The following is a 16306-nucleotide window of genomic DNA, read 5'->3' on the forward strand; positions in this document are numbered from 1 at the left end:
GAATTAAACTTTCCAAGCTGACAACCCTTAATACATTGACTATGTGACATTTAGTGCTCACATTTACCATCACACTAATCCACTTGAATGTACTTTTATTCAATCTTGGTGCAATTAGAATATATTTTTTATAAGAGATATTAGTATTTGTTGGCATATTTTATTCCGCTTGATATAATGAGATATTTTAGTAAAACGTTATTTCTCCTTGTAAACAGGACTTCTTATTGATGTACACCACTTTGAATTTTACTTGCGGTGATGAAATATAAATTTAACAATGCTAAACTGTAAATATTTTGCAGAGCCCATGACCTTTTGGTTCAGATATTTTGTATTCATTTATCCGGTGACAAATACTCCCACCTACATTCCACTGGCTGGTGAGGTAGAACAGTGGGGCATAACAGTGGGAGAAAAGAAGGAGGAGCTAGGGGTGGTGAAGGGGGGGCACCTGAGGAGGACTGGGAAAGGCGGTAGATAAGGAGTAAGATATCAGGGGTCGTCACCCAGGGAGCTTAGCCTCCCTTGCCAGATTTAGCTCAGTCGCAACATATTCAGTGTCATCAGACTTGGCTTTATAGTGCATTGTTCTCTGCAGTCAGTCTTTGTCTTGATGGTCAGGGGTGCCCCCTCTCCCTATAAGCTGGTGTACGCGTAAGTAAGGACAAGTGAGTTCCCAAAAGTCCTGCGCCAGAGATTGGATGCATGGGCCCCACATTTTGTCAAAGTCTGGAAACTTATTCTCCGGGGAAGCAGTAAGCATCTCCATCCCTACAAGGTCTACAAGGTCTACAGTTTATGTGGCCAGACAAAGTGAGACAACAATGTGCCTGTGCCCCATTTGGCTTTGACGACATAGTTAGTCCCACACAAATCCATTATTATTGCCTTCCCTTCGTTAGAGTGTAGAGAATAAGTCGAAGCACTGGGGAGTCCCAGTAGGTTGTAGCTAGGAGGACATGGAATATCCGTTGCACAAATGTCATTCAAATCAAATCAAATCATTAACATTTATAAGGCGCGCTACTCACCCGTGCGGGTCTCAAGGCGCTATGCGGGTCTCAAGGCGCATTGATATCTTTCAGCACTGCCTACCAGTAGTATTTGAGTGTGGGACAGAACCAGAGGAGATGGGTCAGTGTGTCTACAATGTATTATCAGAGTGAGGACACCAATGAATTAGGAACATTAAAAGGCAGCAGCGAGATATTCCAAAGCAAGGTTTACTGGTGTCACAGCTGGTAGGAAACAATGATAAACTCACTCTGACCACAAGAAAAGTGTACATCCTCTTTAAGCCACTGTGCTGACCTAAAGGATGCACCTCACGCATTACACTCTTTTAAACTTTTCCCTATTTTGGACGATGCCTAGGGAGCTTGGGAGTTGTGCCAATGTGAATGTTTCTGGGTATGAGGTATTGACATTGTGGGGTTATTTTTGTCTTGTTTGCATTAGGGTTTACAGCAACCTTGCTATGTCACTGTACAGAATACAGCTATAATGCTGTATGAGTGCTAAGGGATGTGAAGGGGTGATTCAACATGAAGATTATAGATGTTGCAAAAAAAGTGTTTGTGGTGGGTAAGAGGTAAGGAAGCGGGTCACCTCCAGTAAAATGCTCTCCTCCCTCAGTGGTGTGTGTGTGAATGTGTTTATGAAGAGAGAGCTAAACATTTTAATCAAACAACGCTATTCTGCAACAAAAATTAGCTGGGCAATTTAGTGTGTGGGACAAGGTGCAGTCTCCTGATACATTGAGCAACTGTGGTGGTGGGTACAAGGGGAACCAGGACCAATAGCACTGGGGAACTGGCACTATCTGGCCTCTATAGAGACACCACTGAAAACTCTGGTGAAAATAATACAACCTTTGGGGCTAGAGGTTCCGGGAGAGTGTGAGGACGAATAAGGGCAAGGAGGCCTCAAGGCGAGAGATCTAGGCTCCATGTCATTTATAGTCTACAATATAGCTGTGAATCTGCTATTCACCCAAGGACCAGGCCTCTTCAAGATTGAGGGAGAGCATAGTGATAAATGGGAAAGCACTGGGAGCGCTACACGATGGACATAGCATGAAAGTATGGAGGAAAGGATCCATGAGGTGGTAGAAGGACCAGGTCAGCTGGAAAGCTGATAAGGAAGAGAGGGCAGGGTTTAATCGAGGAAGAGAGAAAAGAGAGGCAAGGAATGGAGAGGGTGAGAAAATGACCGAAGGGAGTACAAAGGAGATGGCATAAAAGAAGAGTAAAAAGGGAGAGAAATACTGCACAGGAGATAGGAAAAGCATAATGGAAAGATATCGATGGGATGGAAGCAAACAAGTAGGAGACAAAAGAGACATAGAATAGAAAGATAAAGGCTGGAATAAGAATGGAGAAAAGATAGGATGTTTAGAAATAATGGAAGGAAGAGACAGGAAGCAAGAGGGTAGAAGGAGGTGTGACAGAGAAGGAGCAGTGGATGCATTTTTGGCAAAACTGAATGATGAGTGGCCCCAATATTGCATTTCATAACAGGAGTCTGCATCAGGAAACCCAACTTAAACAGGGCAAACGTTCTTGATGTACTGATGGCAGCGACCCTGTGGTGGCTAGACCACCACCCTATGATAGTCTGCTGCCAGACTATGCCTGAACCCATTAACTCCGCCATCCAGGGTTAATTGCAACAGTAGTGTTGGTTACCACTGGAACCAGAATTACCAGACGCTCAAAATGAGACCTTAAATGGAAAGGGGAACTGACAGTCTTGCAGAATGGAAGTGCCACATATCTATGGTAAATCAACTTGCTTTGCCATCTATCAATTACATGCTTAGTCTTCACTTTCTGGTGGACGGATTTAGGCGCACAGGCATAATGTAGTGCAAAGGATTACAGAGTGGCGCGATGCGGTGTGGGGATTTCGGCCTTGTTGGGCAACATAATGTCCCAAAAAATTATGTTATTGTGGCGCACTGTGGCGCTAGGGCATTATAAATATGCCCCTTAGTTTGCATCAGCACATCCCTTACAAACCTACTCCTTTATTTAAGTGTCAGTGAGGGGAACATACTCTCAGCCCAGAAAGTTAAATTTTGTAACTAAAAATAATAATAATATTATAATAAAAAAATATGAACACACCATGGAGGGTACGCTGATCCCACAAGGATAATGTTTTTCTGTTTGATGCTAAACGTATCACAGAAACTCCTATTGATATCATGTGGATGCATTCAGAAGAGGTCAAATATTTCGACAGGGTTGTTTGTGACTGACAAGGTATGGGAATAGTTGGGGGCCCCCCTCACCTTTCCTTGCAGGGAGACCCTCTAAGGGTTTGTTGCACCACTACACCACACTATAGACAAGAAAGGCAAACAAATAAAAATAGGCAACGGGTCTTCTCCATCTATGCATCCAGGATCAACATCCCCATATCCATCAGCATTGCCCCAATCCATGCTCCAAATTAGCAAAGAACTGAAGATACATCTCTTTAAAGAACACTACATCATGATGCTGTAGTAGTCCACTTTTGTTATAAGAAACCACCAACCCTTCAAATCAAAAGTTTTCTGTGTCTTCTAATTTGACCCTGTGCAGTGCTCCACTGCCTTTTGGTTAAGTTTGCACTATATAAATACCACATACCTATATACCCACTAACATCATCAAAGGAGGTCAAAGCACATCAACAACTGAATGCGTGAAATTACATACACTTCTTAACCACAATACCAACAAATATATATGCAGGGGCAGATTTATCAAAATAACATCCAATGCAGCTCAGCAAGACACCTTGCTGCGCTGTGCTACGTTGCGTGACAAGGAGAGGGCAGGAATGCTTCATATTTAACAGTATATGGCACATTACTGTCCTCTCCTTATCTGCTGGCACCAAAGCAGGCACCTTGCACCATTGTGCAAGGATGCCTATGTTGCAGGCAGGGTTGTTTTTGTGCAGAAAAATAATCCTGGAACCCATGGAACGCTTCCCTGTTGGAGAGTAATGCAAGGCAGTGACTTGCGATCCCTTGCGTTACTTCAGGTTTACCAAGCCGCGCAGGTCCACGCAAGGTTTTGCATTTCCCTCTGGCCTTATGCGTAATACGCGGGTCGACACAAACCTTTGATAAATATGCCCTAAGATTCACTACTTAAACTTTAGAAATAATACTAACTGATAGAACAAAGAAAATAGAGGAAAGGAAATTAATATCAGTGTTAAATAGTTGATCTATATTCTATAACGTAGAGACCTGAAAAATCATCTGACATTCTGTGAAACTGTTCCATTCTCTTATTGCCTTTGAAATTAAATTCTACCATGGAGGCTAGCTTGGAGAGATCTTGTAACCAAGAGAAAACTATCACTTAATGCTCCAATTTCCTTTGGATCAAAATTGAATTTTTTGCTACTACAAAGCCTATAAAATCAATAATTGTTTTCTCTTGTGCTTCGTTCCGTTATTTGAAAATCATTGAATATATTCCTCTTTCTGTTTGCACAGAGTATTTATGAAAAGATACTTGTGCTTCTTCGAGGAACTGCACATGCGAAGCCATTTTGTTTAATAAATAGGCCTTGCTTGTACTAACCGTATTATGGAAGAGAGCTGATTAACTATGAGGGTGCACAATGGAAATTCCACTGGCAAAGTTGTGCGAAGTTCACACCTCCTCAACCCCGAAGCTGAATTTGTCAAATTGTAATGTAGGCGAAATCCCCATGGAGAAAAAGTATAGGTAGCATATTGTTTCCTTAAAAGATTTAAAGAAAATAATTCTGCAATATTTTTCCTCACAAACCTTATTTTGCAAGAAAATTCTCGGGAATGAAATACATTGTTCAGGGTTTTCCTGGCAAAAAGCATCATTTACTCGGTTTCATTTTTTGACTTTACCACCTTCATGACGTTTAAAGAAAACGCGAAATTGCGGTAAAAATCCTAAAATTGATAGAGAGATCTTTACCAACTTAGCAGTCCCCTATATTAAATATTCCCTTTCAAACGTGTTGTCAAAATCAAGGTTAAACAAAGGCTATCTGTGGTAACCACATACTATCCATTTACATACCACCATTGTTCCATTAACGTGGAAACAGACGGGCCTTAGATCACTAGTAGAGTGCTATTAAGATTAAGGCAGCTCATGGTTGGTTAAAGGCAGCGATAAATGTGTAAGAAAGATTTTCCTAGGAGTCTGCTATCAGCATGGCCAAATGGCCCATCAATCAATCAATCAGTGTTTGTTAAGCACAGCTACTCATCCGCAAGGGTCTCAAGGCACTGGGGGGGGGTTGGGGTGGGGGGTGGGAATGGAGCATCCATCAGTAAGGAGGTTCTTCAAATAGCCATGTCTTCAGCTCCTTGTTGAGGAGGGGTGTAGTCTGTCTGTGGTGGAGCAGTAGGGCGTTCCAGGCTGTGGCGGCGATGTAGGAGAAAGAGCGTCCCCCTGCTCTTGTTTTCCTGATGCGGGGTACTTTGGTGAGAGAGAGCTGGGCTGAGCGTAGGGTCCTGTGTGGTACAGGACCCTACGCTTGAGAAGCCTGTTCAGGTAGGCTGGGCTGGTGTCGTGGAGGGCTTTGTGAGCGTGGGTGAGGATCTTGAAGGTGATTATTTTCTCTATGGGAAGCCAGTGTAGTGTGCGCAGGTGCTGAAACATGTGACAGTGTCGAAGTAGATCAAGGACCAGTCTGGCTGCGGCATTCTGGATGTTCTGTAGTTTGTTTGTGGGTGAGTTTCATGTTGATCCCGGCATAGAGCGTGTTGCCATAGTCCAGTCTCCTGGTAACGAGGGCGTGTGTGACGGTCTTTCTGTAGTCGAGGGGGATCCATTTGAAAGTCTTGCGGAGGGTGCAGAAGCAGGTGGATGTGACTGAGTTGATTTGGCAGTCCATGTTGAGCTTGGAGTCCAGGATGATCCTGGGGTTGCAGGCTTGGTTCGTGGGGGAGGGCGACCTTCCGAGGGTGGGTGGCTACTAGGAGTTGTTCCACGCCCATGATGAGTACCCATGATGAGTACTTCTGTTTTGTTTGCATTGAGTTGCAGGCAGCTGTTTTTCATCCATTTGGCGACTGCTCCCATGCCTCAACGGAAGTTGTGTCTGGCTGTGTTGGGTTTGGTGGATAGGGAGAGGATGAGTTGGGTGTCATCAGCATTGGAGACGATGTTGAGTCCACCGTTTCTGATGATGGGGCTAGAGGGGCCATGTAGATGTTAAACAGTGTGGGGCTGAGGGAGGATCCTTGGGGAACTCTGCAGGTGGTAGGTGTGGGGTCAGAGAGGAAGGAGGGAGCCTCACTCGTTGAATCCTGCAGGAGAGGAAGGATTGGGTCCAGTCGAGGGCCTTGTTTCTGATGCCGGCCTCGTGAAGTCTGCATGTCAGGGTGTGGTGGGAGACTGTGTTGAAGGCCGCTGAGAGGTCAAGCAGGATGAGGGCCGCAGTCTCTCCCTGGTCCCGCAGGGAGCGGATGTCATCTGTTGCAGCTAGGAGGGCTGGTTTGGTGCTGTGTTTTTTTCTGAAGCCAGATTGGGAAGCGTCAAGGATGTTGCAGTCTTCGATGAAAGTGGCGAGGTGGCTGTTGATGGCTTTTTTGATGACTTTCGCTGGAAATGGGAGATGGGCCTCAAGTTCTTGAGGTCGGTGGGGTCTGCTGAGGGTTACTTGAGGAGAAGGTTGATCTCGGCGTGTTTCCAGTCGGCCCATTTGCCGAATTCCATGGCTATCCAGTCTTGATTCCATTTCATGCTGCTTTCTTCCTTTTCTCTACACTTACTGTGTCTTGATCTCGCTCTTGTAGGTTCTCTTTCATCCCTGCCTTCTTTTTCCCTACTATTTGTCCTATCTTTCCCTTCCTTCTTTTTTCTTCTTTTCTGCCTTTCTCCCTCTTGGTCAAAGTCTGGTGGTGTGAAAATAGTAATAGTCCTGGTCCCAAGCTTAACTGGCCCATAATCACACAAGAAAGATAAAATAAAGCACTAGATAGTAGAGATCTTAAGATATGAAAAAAGAAGAGAAGGAGTAGAAGTAAAAACGAAAGGTAGAGGCTAGGGCAAAAAGGGTGAGGGTGCTCTAGAGGAGAGAATGTAGTTAGGAGGGACAATGCTGAATGTCCAGTCAGCCATCTGAGAATGAGCTGTGTTTCAAGTGTCCTTAGAGGTTGTGAAATTGAAAAGATAGAGTAGAAAAATTTGACGATGTGTGAGAAAGGAATTGACAGTTTTTGGGTAGAAAACAGTTTTTGGGTATAATCTTCGGGGAGCGTTTTTAAACAATAGTGAGTAATAATTGTTTTTATGTGGATCCAATTGGCAAATAGTGTGCTAAAACGATTACAGTTAAAACAAATTTAATATGATGTACAGAGGTTTGTGTATCAACATAATTTATTTTTGTCACATTATGGTTAAAGTGCCATCTTGAATAAAATGGATGTTGTTTGTGTCAGTCACTCCTCATTTTAGCCCCTCCCACCTGGTTCCCCGACGCACCTTCTCTCCTCATGCTGAGCGAAGACATCTGATGTGATAGGGTATTCCCTACTGTATGAAAACAAAGCTTAAAATGAATTTTTCAGTATTCCGGATATGTATCAATCTCAAGGCCTATCCACCGTAGTTCCCCAGTGTAAAATGGTTGTATTCATTTATATTCAGAGATACTGTAGAAATGGTTCATATTTTTCTTCGAACATCTCTCGATGGTAGAAGCAGGTAAGTTGCTGGAGGCTTTCTTGACAATTGAATAGTGTTTATGTATTACGTATCGACGCCCTTATTTCTGATTTGTCAAGAGATTGCTACTTAAGCAGACCTTGATGATTTAGCTGTTTTATTAATTTGTTATTTTGTTATGTAAGAATTGCGTATAAGAACCTCTTGATTTTGGCAGAGAGCCAGAAAACTTTCTTTTTTTTTTAAAGGGATACTGCATGATTTCTTTTTGATTTTTCTGCTCATTTTGGGACTTAGGGGGTCATTACGAACCGCCAGGAATAGGATGGCGGTAGGGGGTGTCAGAATCCCCAAGGCGGCGCAGCATGCTGCACCGCCTTGGAGGATTCTGACGGGCAGCGGAAAACCGGCGGGAGACCGCCGGTTTTCCAGAATGCCCTAAGGGGCACCGCCAGGCTGTCGGCGGTGCTCCCGCCAACCGCGAGCCTGGCGGTCACAGACCGCCAGGCTCGTAATGAGGGCCTTAGTATGGTTTCTGATTTTGACTACTCTATGTAACTTGTATTTGAGCATTCATGGAATTTATTCTGTGCCATTTGATTTTGAGATTCTTGAGATAAAACACTTTAATTTTAGTTGATCTAAGATCAATTACTGAGTGGTTCCAATTATTGATTTTTGCTACTATGCTATGTTAGTGTCAAGAAGGATGCCTTTTAGTGCTAGAACAGTGTATGGGAGAACCATATGAGGTACATTTTGGGTGATCTGAATTTTGGGATGTTCCAAATATTGGGCTATGGTTCTGCTCCACAGGATTCTGGAAATGATCACCAGCGACATGGTGGAAGAGGTGGAGAGCAGTTAAAAAGTAAATGACATTAGCAAAGACACAAAATTCAAGGAGGATGGGTCAAATTACTGCATGATTTTATGAGAGCTATGTTTAGTGGCTGTACTGGGCAAGTCTTCAAGAACTGAGACAACCCATCTGCAACAAGTAGAGCTCAGCAAGCTTAAAAGGAATTGGAATTTATGGTTGTAAATGTGGCAAATAATGGTTGTAGTTAGGGTCCATAGTATGGTGATCAAAGTATCGAGGAGGTAAGTGCACAGGGCATGTATAGATTTACTGTTCTTAACTCTATAACTATGAACCTTGATTTTGTATATATATATATATATATATATATATATATATATATATATATATATATATAGTAGGTAGCTATAGTTAAGACCTATTTTCCTTAGGAAAAGCGTTTTTTGTTGTGCCAATAACTTTGATGCCTTTTGACAAATCTTCACGAAATTTTCAAAACTAATACGACAGTCGGTTCAGCTGCTGTCTTGAAAGTTTTGGGGTTATCCGTCAAGCGAGGGCTGAGAAAAGGGGGGGTCCCAAAACGCATTTTCCTCATGCATGTTCCCATAGGGATTTTGAACACAATTACAACCCGAACCGCTGGACAAATTACACCAAATTTGGTAGAAAGCTGGCTCGTGGCCCAGAAGGCATGCTTTTTGTGATTTGATGTAAATCTATTAATTAGTGTTAGAGATATTCAAGGAAAAATAAATATAGATAAGTAAGGGAGCAGATCCTTCATGAATCCAACAGTCTCATATCTGATTGCCTGCCAACACTTTCACCAGGAGGTGTTGGCAGCCATTTTGTGTCTCGGCTTCAGCTGAGTCTAAAAAAAAAAGAAAACACGAAAAAAAAGAAAAGGGGGCAATGTAAGAGTACCTTAACACCCTAGCCTTGGTGCTAGGGTCCCCCTGGGACCTGGCCAGGACAAAAAGTATTTATTTTTTTACTTTTTGGCAAAAATCCGTGGTGGATTTGCAGGTTTTGCCGAAAAAAGTTTTAAAAAACAAGCGCAGTCTCCTGCGCTTTCTTAATTTAGCCTCTGGGTGGGCCAGGTCCCTGGTGCGTGACAATTTGTTTTAAAAAAGGAGGGGGGTGCACAGTGCCCCCTCCTAGGAATGTTAAAAGTCCCGGGAACCACCACCTCCAGTGGCTACAAATAAAAAAGATATGGGGGGCGTGCAGACCCCCACCCTGGACCCCGGGGACCACCAACTCCCCTAAGCTTTTTTTTAAGAAGGAGGGGGCTACATGGACCCCCTCATATAGCCTTCAAATGCCCCAGGGACCACCACCTCCCAAGGGCAAAGTGAAACATTAAGCAGTGAGACAACCACCACCCGTGGCCGGCCGGTACAAAGAAAGGATGGGCCACGTGCCCCCTCCCCTCCTGGAACTATTGGTGTCCCAGGGGGACCGCCATCTCCTGCTATCTGCTAAGGTGCCCAGCCTCGGGAGATAGCTGTCTGCTTTTGCTTGACGACAGCTGTGGAAGCTTGCACCAAGCTAAAGCAAGCAGTAACTTCACTGTCAAAGTGCTACTGCTTGCTGGAAGCAGAGTTTCATCTCTTTCCCTGCCCGCAGACATGCAGTCTGGGTATTTCTGGGTATTTCTCCCACACACAGGGAGCTGCATTTCTAGCAGCTCCCTGCATGCTTGAGGAATGCTGGCTCCTGAAGGAGGCAGGGAGATGGCTGGGACCACAGGAGCCTGGAGGCTTCCCCTGCGGTCCCATCTGATAAAGACGCATGAGGAACAATAACACTAGCAAAGTTACAGAGACACAAGGTCAATGGATACATTACTACGGAATCCTTAATGTGGCTATAAAGGGTAGGAGATCCACTATACGTATACCCAACAAGGTAGCTTTTACTAATTAGCAAGTAAAAGGTACTCCAGTTGAGTAGACATTCTCAACAAAACGGTGGCCTCTTCTTGGATAAATATGCAGGGTATGATTCAATCTGGCATGATGCTCATTTCACAGAAATCAAACCTCAATGGGAACCACTTACAGATATAAACAAAGCAGGTGCCCAAGTTGCAGCTCCACTTCTGTAAAGTACTAATCATCCTAATTTCTTGCACATGGTTAAGGCAAAGCAAGTGTTTTTTTCTCTGCATTTCCATCTTGGAAAGTTATCTGTAATCCTTGATGGAGATGTTTGCGTCCTTTATTTTTCGAGTAGAATGTAGTGACTGTGACAAGTGGGTTATTTTTTGTCATGTGCTGCTGAGACCAGAGATCGTGTTCTCCCATCCATATAAAAACTACAAGTATGTAAAATTGCTTAGAAGCCTGCACTTTTTGCCCCACCCCATATACCTTAGTGGTATACAACATCTTCCTGCCATTTTCCAGGATGATGGACAGCTTACTAAAAGGACCCCCAAGCGCATTTCCCACCAATTTTGGAGACGCGTTCTTGATGTACAGGAATATGATCACATTTCCACCAAAGAAGCATTTCATGAGTGGTGTGGGGGTGGGTGGTTATAGGGGGTAGGCCGTAGGTCCTGTGGACAACCTCCACTGCGCACGGCCAAATGCCATGCATGGCACAAGGTTGGGTGGTTATGGGGGTAGGCCGCAGGGCCACAGGCCAGGCCATGCAGACAATCCCTGCCATGCAGGGCCAAAGGCCATGAGTGGCACAAGGTTGGGTACCTAACATTAAATAAACATAGAGATTCACTGAAAAAAACAAAGGTTACCGGGTTGTTATAGTTTTGAAATTGAATTTTAAAAAACATAGAAATTCACTTAAAAAAAACAAAGGTTACAGGGACGTTATAGCTAGGCTCACATTTCAAACATACAAAACCATAGAACTTCAGCAGTTATAGTTAAAGTTATTTCAAGTAACTATAACTTGTGCCCTATGGAAACTATAACTCGTGCCCTCACCATGCTTTGCTAATTACCCCACATATTACATCAGTCATGACATCTTCTATGGGATCATTGAAATAATCACTGCAACATTTCCAGTAAAATTATTAATGAGGAAACTCATTGAATCAAGGTGCATAGATGCGGAGTTAAGAATAGAAAATTTATGAATAATTTGGTCCTCAATATTCTGGTCACAATATTGTGACCACTCTATATTCCTTCCACAATATTTTGGAATATATTTTGGACCAACACCGCAAATAGCAGGAAGAGTGTGCTGAACGCAACGATTCGCTATGAAGAGAGCAAGGCAAGAAATGTTGTTCAATATATATTTTTCTACTTGCAGAAGGTTGACACACACAAAGAGAAAGTATCGCGGCGAGAGATTGGTGCTGTGACGGATAGCAGAAACTTTCAACGTACTCAAAAAATAGTTGCCCTGGCCAACAAGGACCAAATCGGCAGCTATTCGAGAAAACCACTTAACTTCACCATCCTGGATAACGTTGGCCATGGAATAAAGGTGCATCTAATGATTTGTTCCCTTCCCTGAAGCATTTCCATTGTGTACGACAAACAAAATTATTTTCCCTCTCTGACTCCTGCACAGCCTTGAAAGTCTATATTTCCACTTGGGCAGCAAGCATCTTTTCCAATATGTGTGAACACATTTGTTGTCCCTGCTAATTAGAAGCCCATTACCAGAGGGATATGCAATCGCCTTGGAGAAATTGGAATTTAATAGGCACAATAATTACCGCCTATACTGACTTCAGCCCTGCAAAAAGGGGCATAACATGCAGATTTGGAGTTCTACCACACCAAAATCCATACATCACGGTATTTTCTGAGCAATTTTCCCATTTAAAATTTTGAAGGGTTGGAAATGTGACTCCGAAATCTCACAGACATATGCACTCAGATATCCCACTGGCTATGTATGGTGGCTCAGTGAACTAACGTATCCTGTCTAGGAAGCTGTGTTTGCCTAAAGCCGTTTCAAATCCTTACAGGGCCACTCAACCTTTCATTTTTCAGAGATTGATAAAATGATTTACATTCATTTTCATAACACCAACATGCCCAAAGGGTGAAAATACACTTTACAAATACACATTATGGTATATACGGCCAGATTTACAAAGCTATTTTCTATGAGCAAACTGCCGGATTGGCAGAATTGGGCTGTTTGCGCACAGGCAAAAGCATGTTCGTATGTACAAATGCTATTTTGCGATTCGGTAATCTATTTAACTAATTGCAAAATTGGTTTGCGAGTCTCAGTTAGGAAGGGGCGTGCTAAGGGCTTCCTTTCCTAATTGTGAGTCGCAGTGGTATTTATGATTGTTTTGTTACCGTGAACACGGTTGCAAAACAATCACAGTTAACACAAATTTCAAACTGATGCTAGTCCATTCGCCAATGGAAAGGGGTTCCCAAGAAACCCCTTCTCCTTTGTGAATTGTAGCGAGAACTTTTTTTAAGAGCAGGCAGTGGTCACACCGACCACTGCCTACTCTTAAAAAATGAAACTGAAGCACTTCATTTTTTGCTTTTTAAATACAGCCCGTTATCATTGAGGAAAACAGGCTGCATTTTAAAAAAAAAGATTGCTTTATTGAAAAGCAGTCTCAGACATGGTGGTCTGCTGACTGCAGGAGGACACCATCCCTGTGCTTTTTGCAATTCCCCAGTGGGTCGCAAATTGCGACCTACCACATTAAGGAGGTCTATTTGTGACCCACTGGGAATGGCAAAAGAAACTCAATGGGATTTCGTACATTTGGAATTGCAATTTCCTAATTGAACTTCTGAGGGAATCGCAATTAGGAAATCGTAAAACGTTCGTACATGTGGCCCATAGTAGCATGTCATGGAGCTTCCATGAACACACGCCACATGCCAGGCAACAGAGCACTCTAGTCAGACTCTGCTAAATACATATCCAGATCTATGTGCTCCAACAGCAAACGACAGGCAGGGACTAGACACTCTCATGTAAAGGCATGCAGTTGGCAAAAAGTCACCATCCACAACACCACATACATCTCTTCAAACCACCATCTCTCAGAGAGGCAAAAGAACATGTTAGTCCGACCACACAACACACTGCTAAAGACATATAGCTCAACAAACACACTCCTCTCTTCACACGTGCCTTTTAATACAAACCAGAGCAAGTTACTTAAATCAGGCGTGAGTTACAAGACAGCAGAGCTGTATATGTTGCTAATGATGGTGCCCCAATTGCGCTGACTTCTCTAGTTAAGAAGCAGACTCCTGCGCAGCTCTGGGGAACAAAAACACAGCTCACTCCTACGGCACACAAACTCATGCTGCACCTTCCGTAGCAGGCCCAATAAGGATGAAGTCTGGAGTGGGGCTGCTTCTGTTCTGGTTCCAAGGGTACCTGGCAGTTCAGGCGTGCACTGTTCCTATTGGAATAGGGCCTATGATCATTGGCCTAGAGTTGCGCCTTCTCTGGAGTGACGCAGTCAGGATAAACACAACCAAATGAAATGCAACTCAGAGTAATTACCAGCAGCTGACATTTCTTTCTGTTCACTTTTTGTTTTTCTCAGACTCAGAGCTACTGCGGTATCTGATATGGTCGTTCTTGTCCTGTTGGCAGGATCCAGACAGAGAGTATCTACCCCTGCTTTTGTGATATGAGCCATATACAGAATGGCACCTCCAGTGGCCCTCCTTAAACGTTCATCCAAGCTGTGACAGCCCGCCCTTTGTGACATATGTTAAGATGGTACATTCCAAAACAGCCGTTATTGCTGTCACTGTGGCATCTTTCATAAAAAGATGCATCCCCAAATTACTGCTAAAATGGGAGTGCCTGTTCTCAAGGTCTGCGCTTCTCTCTCATTCCTTCAGTTCTTCCTGGTATTAATAGCCCAATCCATTCCAGGTCCACAGCCATATTCTAACCTTCCCTTTTCACAGGAATACACACCACAGAACCATAGAAACACAGGCACTACGCTCATGGAGCCAGACAGAAACAAAGAAAGGGGCATATTTAAGAAAAATGGTGCTGCACACAGTGTATCGCCATTTTTCTGGCACCCCCCCTAATGCCACCATGTGTGCGTTCTATTTAAAATATGGCGCACCCTGGTGTTAGTTAGTGGACTAGCTTCAGAATTTTTTATGCTAGTCCAGAGCTTTGCAGGATTAGCGTAAAAAATGTTGACGCTAATCCTGCAAAGCCTATTGAGGCCCATTGTAATCAATGTTGTGCCTCCTTTTAACCACTTCGCTGCCAGGCCTTTTCCCCCTCCTGTGCCATGCCTTTTTTTGCCTATTTGGGGCAGTTCGCGCTTAGGCCCTCATAACTTTTTGTCCACATAAGCTAACCAAGCCAAATTTGCGTCCTTTTTTTCCAACATCCTAGCGATTCTAAAGGTACCCAGACTTTGTGGGTTCCCCTGAAGGAGGCCAAGAAATTGGCCAAAATACAGTGAAAATTTCGTTTTTTTCAAACAAATTGGAAAAAGGGGCTGCAGAAGAAGGCTTGTGGTTTTTCCCCTGAAAATGGCATCAACAAAGGGTTTGCGGTGCTAAACTCAGCAGCTTCCCAGCTTTCAGGAACAGGCCGACTTGAATCCGAAAACCCAATTTTTCAACACCATTTTGGCATTTTACTGGGGCATACCCCATTTGTGCAATTTTTTGTGCTTTCAGCCTCCTTCCAGTCAGTGACCGGAATGGTCATGAAACCAATGCTGGATCCCAGAAACCTAACCATTTCTGAAAAGTAGACAACATTCTGAATTCAGCAAGGGGTCATTTGTGTAGATCCTACAAGGGTTTCCTACAGAAAATAACAGCTGAAAAAGAAAAATATTGAAATTGAGGTGAAAAAAACATCAATTTTTCTCTACTTTTTACTCTGTAACTTTTCCCTGCAATGTCAGATTATCAAAAGCAATATACCGTTACGTCTGCTGGACTCCTCTGGTTGCGGGGATATATAGGGTTTGTAGGTTCATCAAGAACCCGAGGAACCCAGAGCCAATAAATGAGCTGCACCCTGCAGTGCGTTTTCATTCTATACCGGGTATACAGTAATTCATTTGCTGAAATATAAGGAGTAAAAAATAGCTATCAAGAAAACCTTTGCATTTCCACAAAGGGCACAAGATAAGGTGTTGAGGAGCAGTGGTTATTTGCACATCTCTGAATTCCGGGGTGACCATAGTAGCACGTGAATTACATGGAATTTCTCAAATAGATGTCTTTTTTACACACACCCCTATATTTGGAAGGAATAAATGTAGAGAAAGACAAGGGGCAATAACACTTGTTTTGCTATTCTATGTTCCCCCAAGTCTCCCGATAAAAATGATACCTCACTTGTTTGGGTAGGCCTAGCGCCCGCGACAGGATATGCCCCAAAACACAACGTGGACACATCACAGAAAACAGAGCTGTTTTTAGCAAAGTGACTACCTGTAGATTTTGGCCTCTAGCTCAGCCGGCACCTAGGGAAACCTACCAAACCTGTGCATTTCTGAAAACTAGAGACCTAGGGGAATCCAAGGAGGGGTGACTTGTGTGGCTCGGACCAGGTTCTGTTACCCAGAATCCTTTGCAAACCTCAAAATTTGGCTAAAAAAACACATGTTCCTCACATTTCTGTGGCAGAAAGTTCTGGAATCTGAGAGGAGCGACAAATTTCCTTCCACCCAGCATTCCCCCACGTCTCCCGATAAAAATGATACCTCACTTGTGTGGGTAGGCCTAGCGCCCGCGACAGGATATGCCCCAAAACACAACCTGGACACATCACAGAAAACAGAGCTGTTTTTAGCATAGTGACTACCTGTAGATTTTGGCCTCTAGCT

At 43.5% G+C, this 16306-nt stretch overlaps 1 protein-coding gene across 1 annotated transcript in view; it reads left to right on the plus strand.

The window, feature by feature from the left end:
- The window catches only part of ABI3 (ABI family member 3), a 230943-nt gene that overhangs the window by 17888 nt on the left and 196749 nt on the right, over nt 1–16306 (plus strand). The window contains exon 3 of the mRNA XM_069237784.1: nt 11794–11970. Within this exon, the coding sequence (XP_069093885.1) occupies nt 11794–11970 (177 nt within the window). The remainder of the gene's footprint in view (nt 1–11793; nt 11971–16306) is intronic.

This window comes from Pleurodeles waltl, chromosome 6, assembly GCF_031143425.1.
Source record: "Pleurodeles waltl isolate 20211129_DDA chromosome 6, aPleWal1.hap1.20221129, whole genome shotgun sequence".
NCBI lineage: Eukaryota > Metazoa > Chordata > Amphibia > Caudata > Salamandridae > Pleurodeles > Pleurodeles waltl.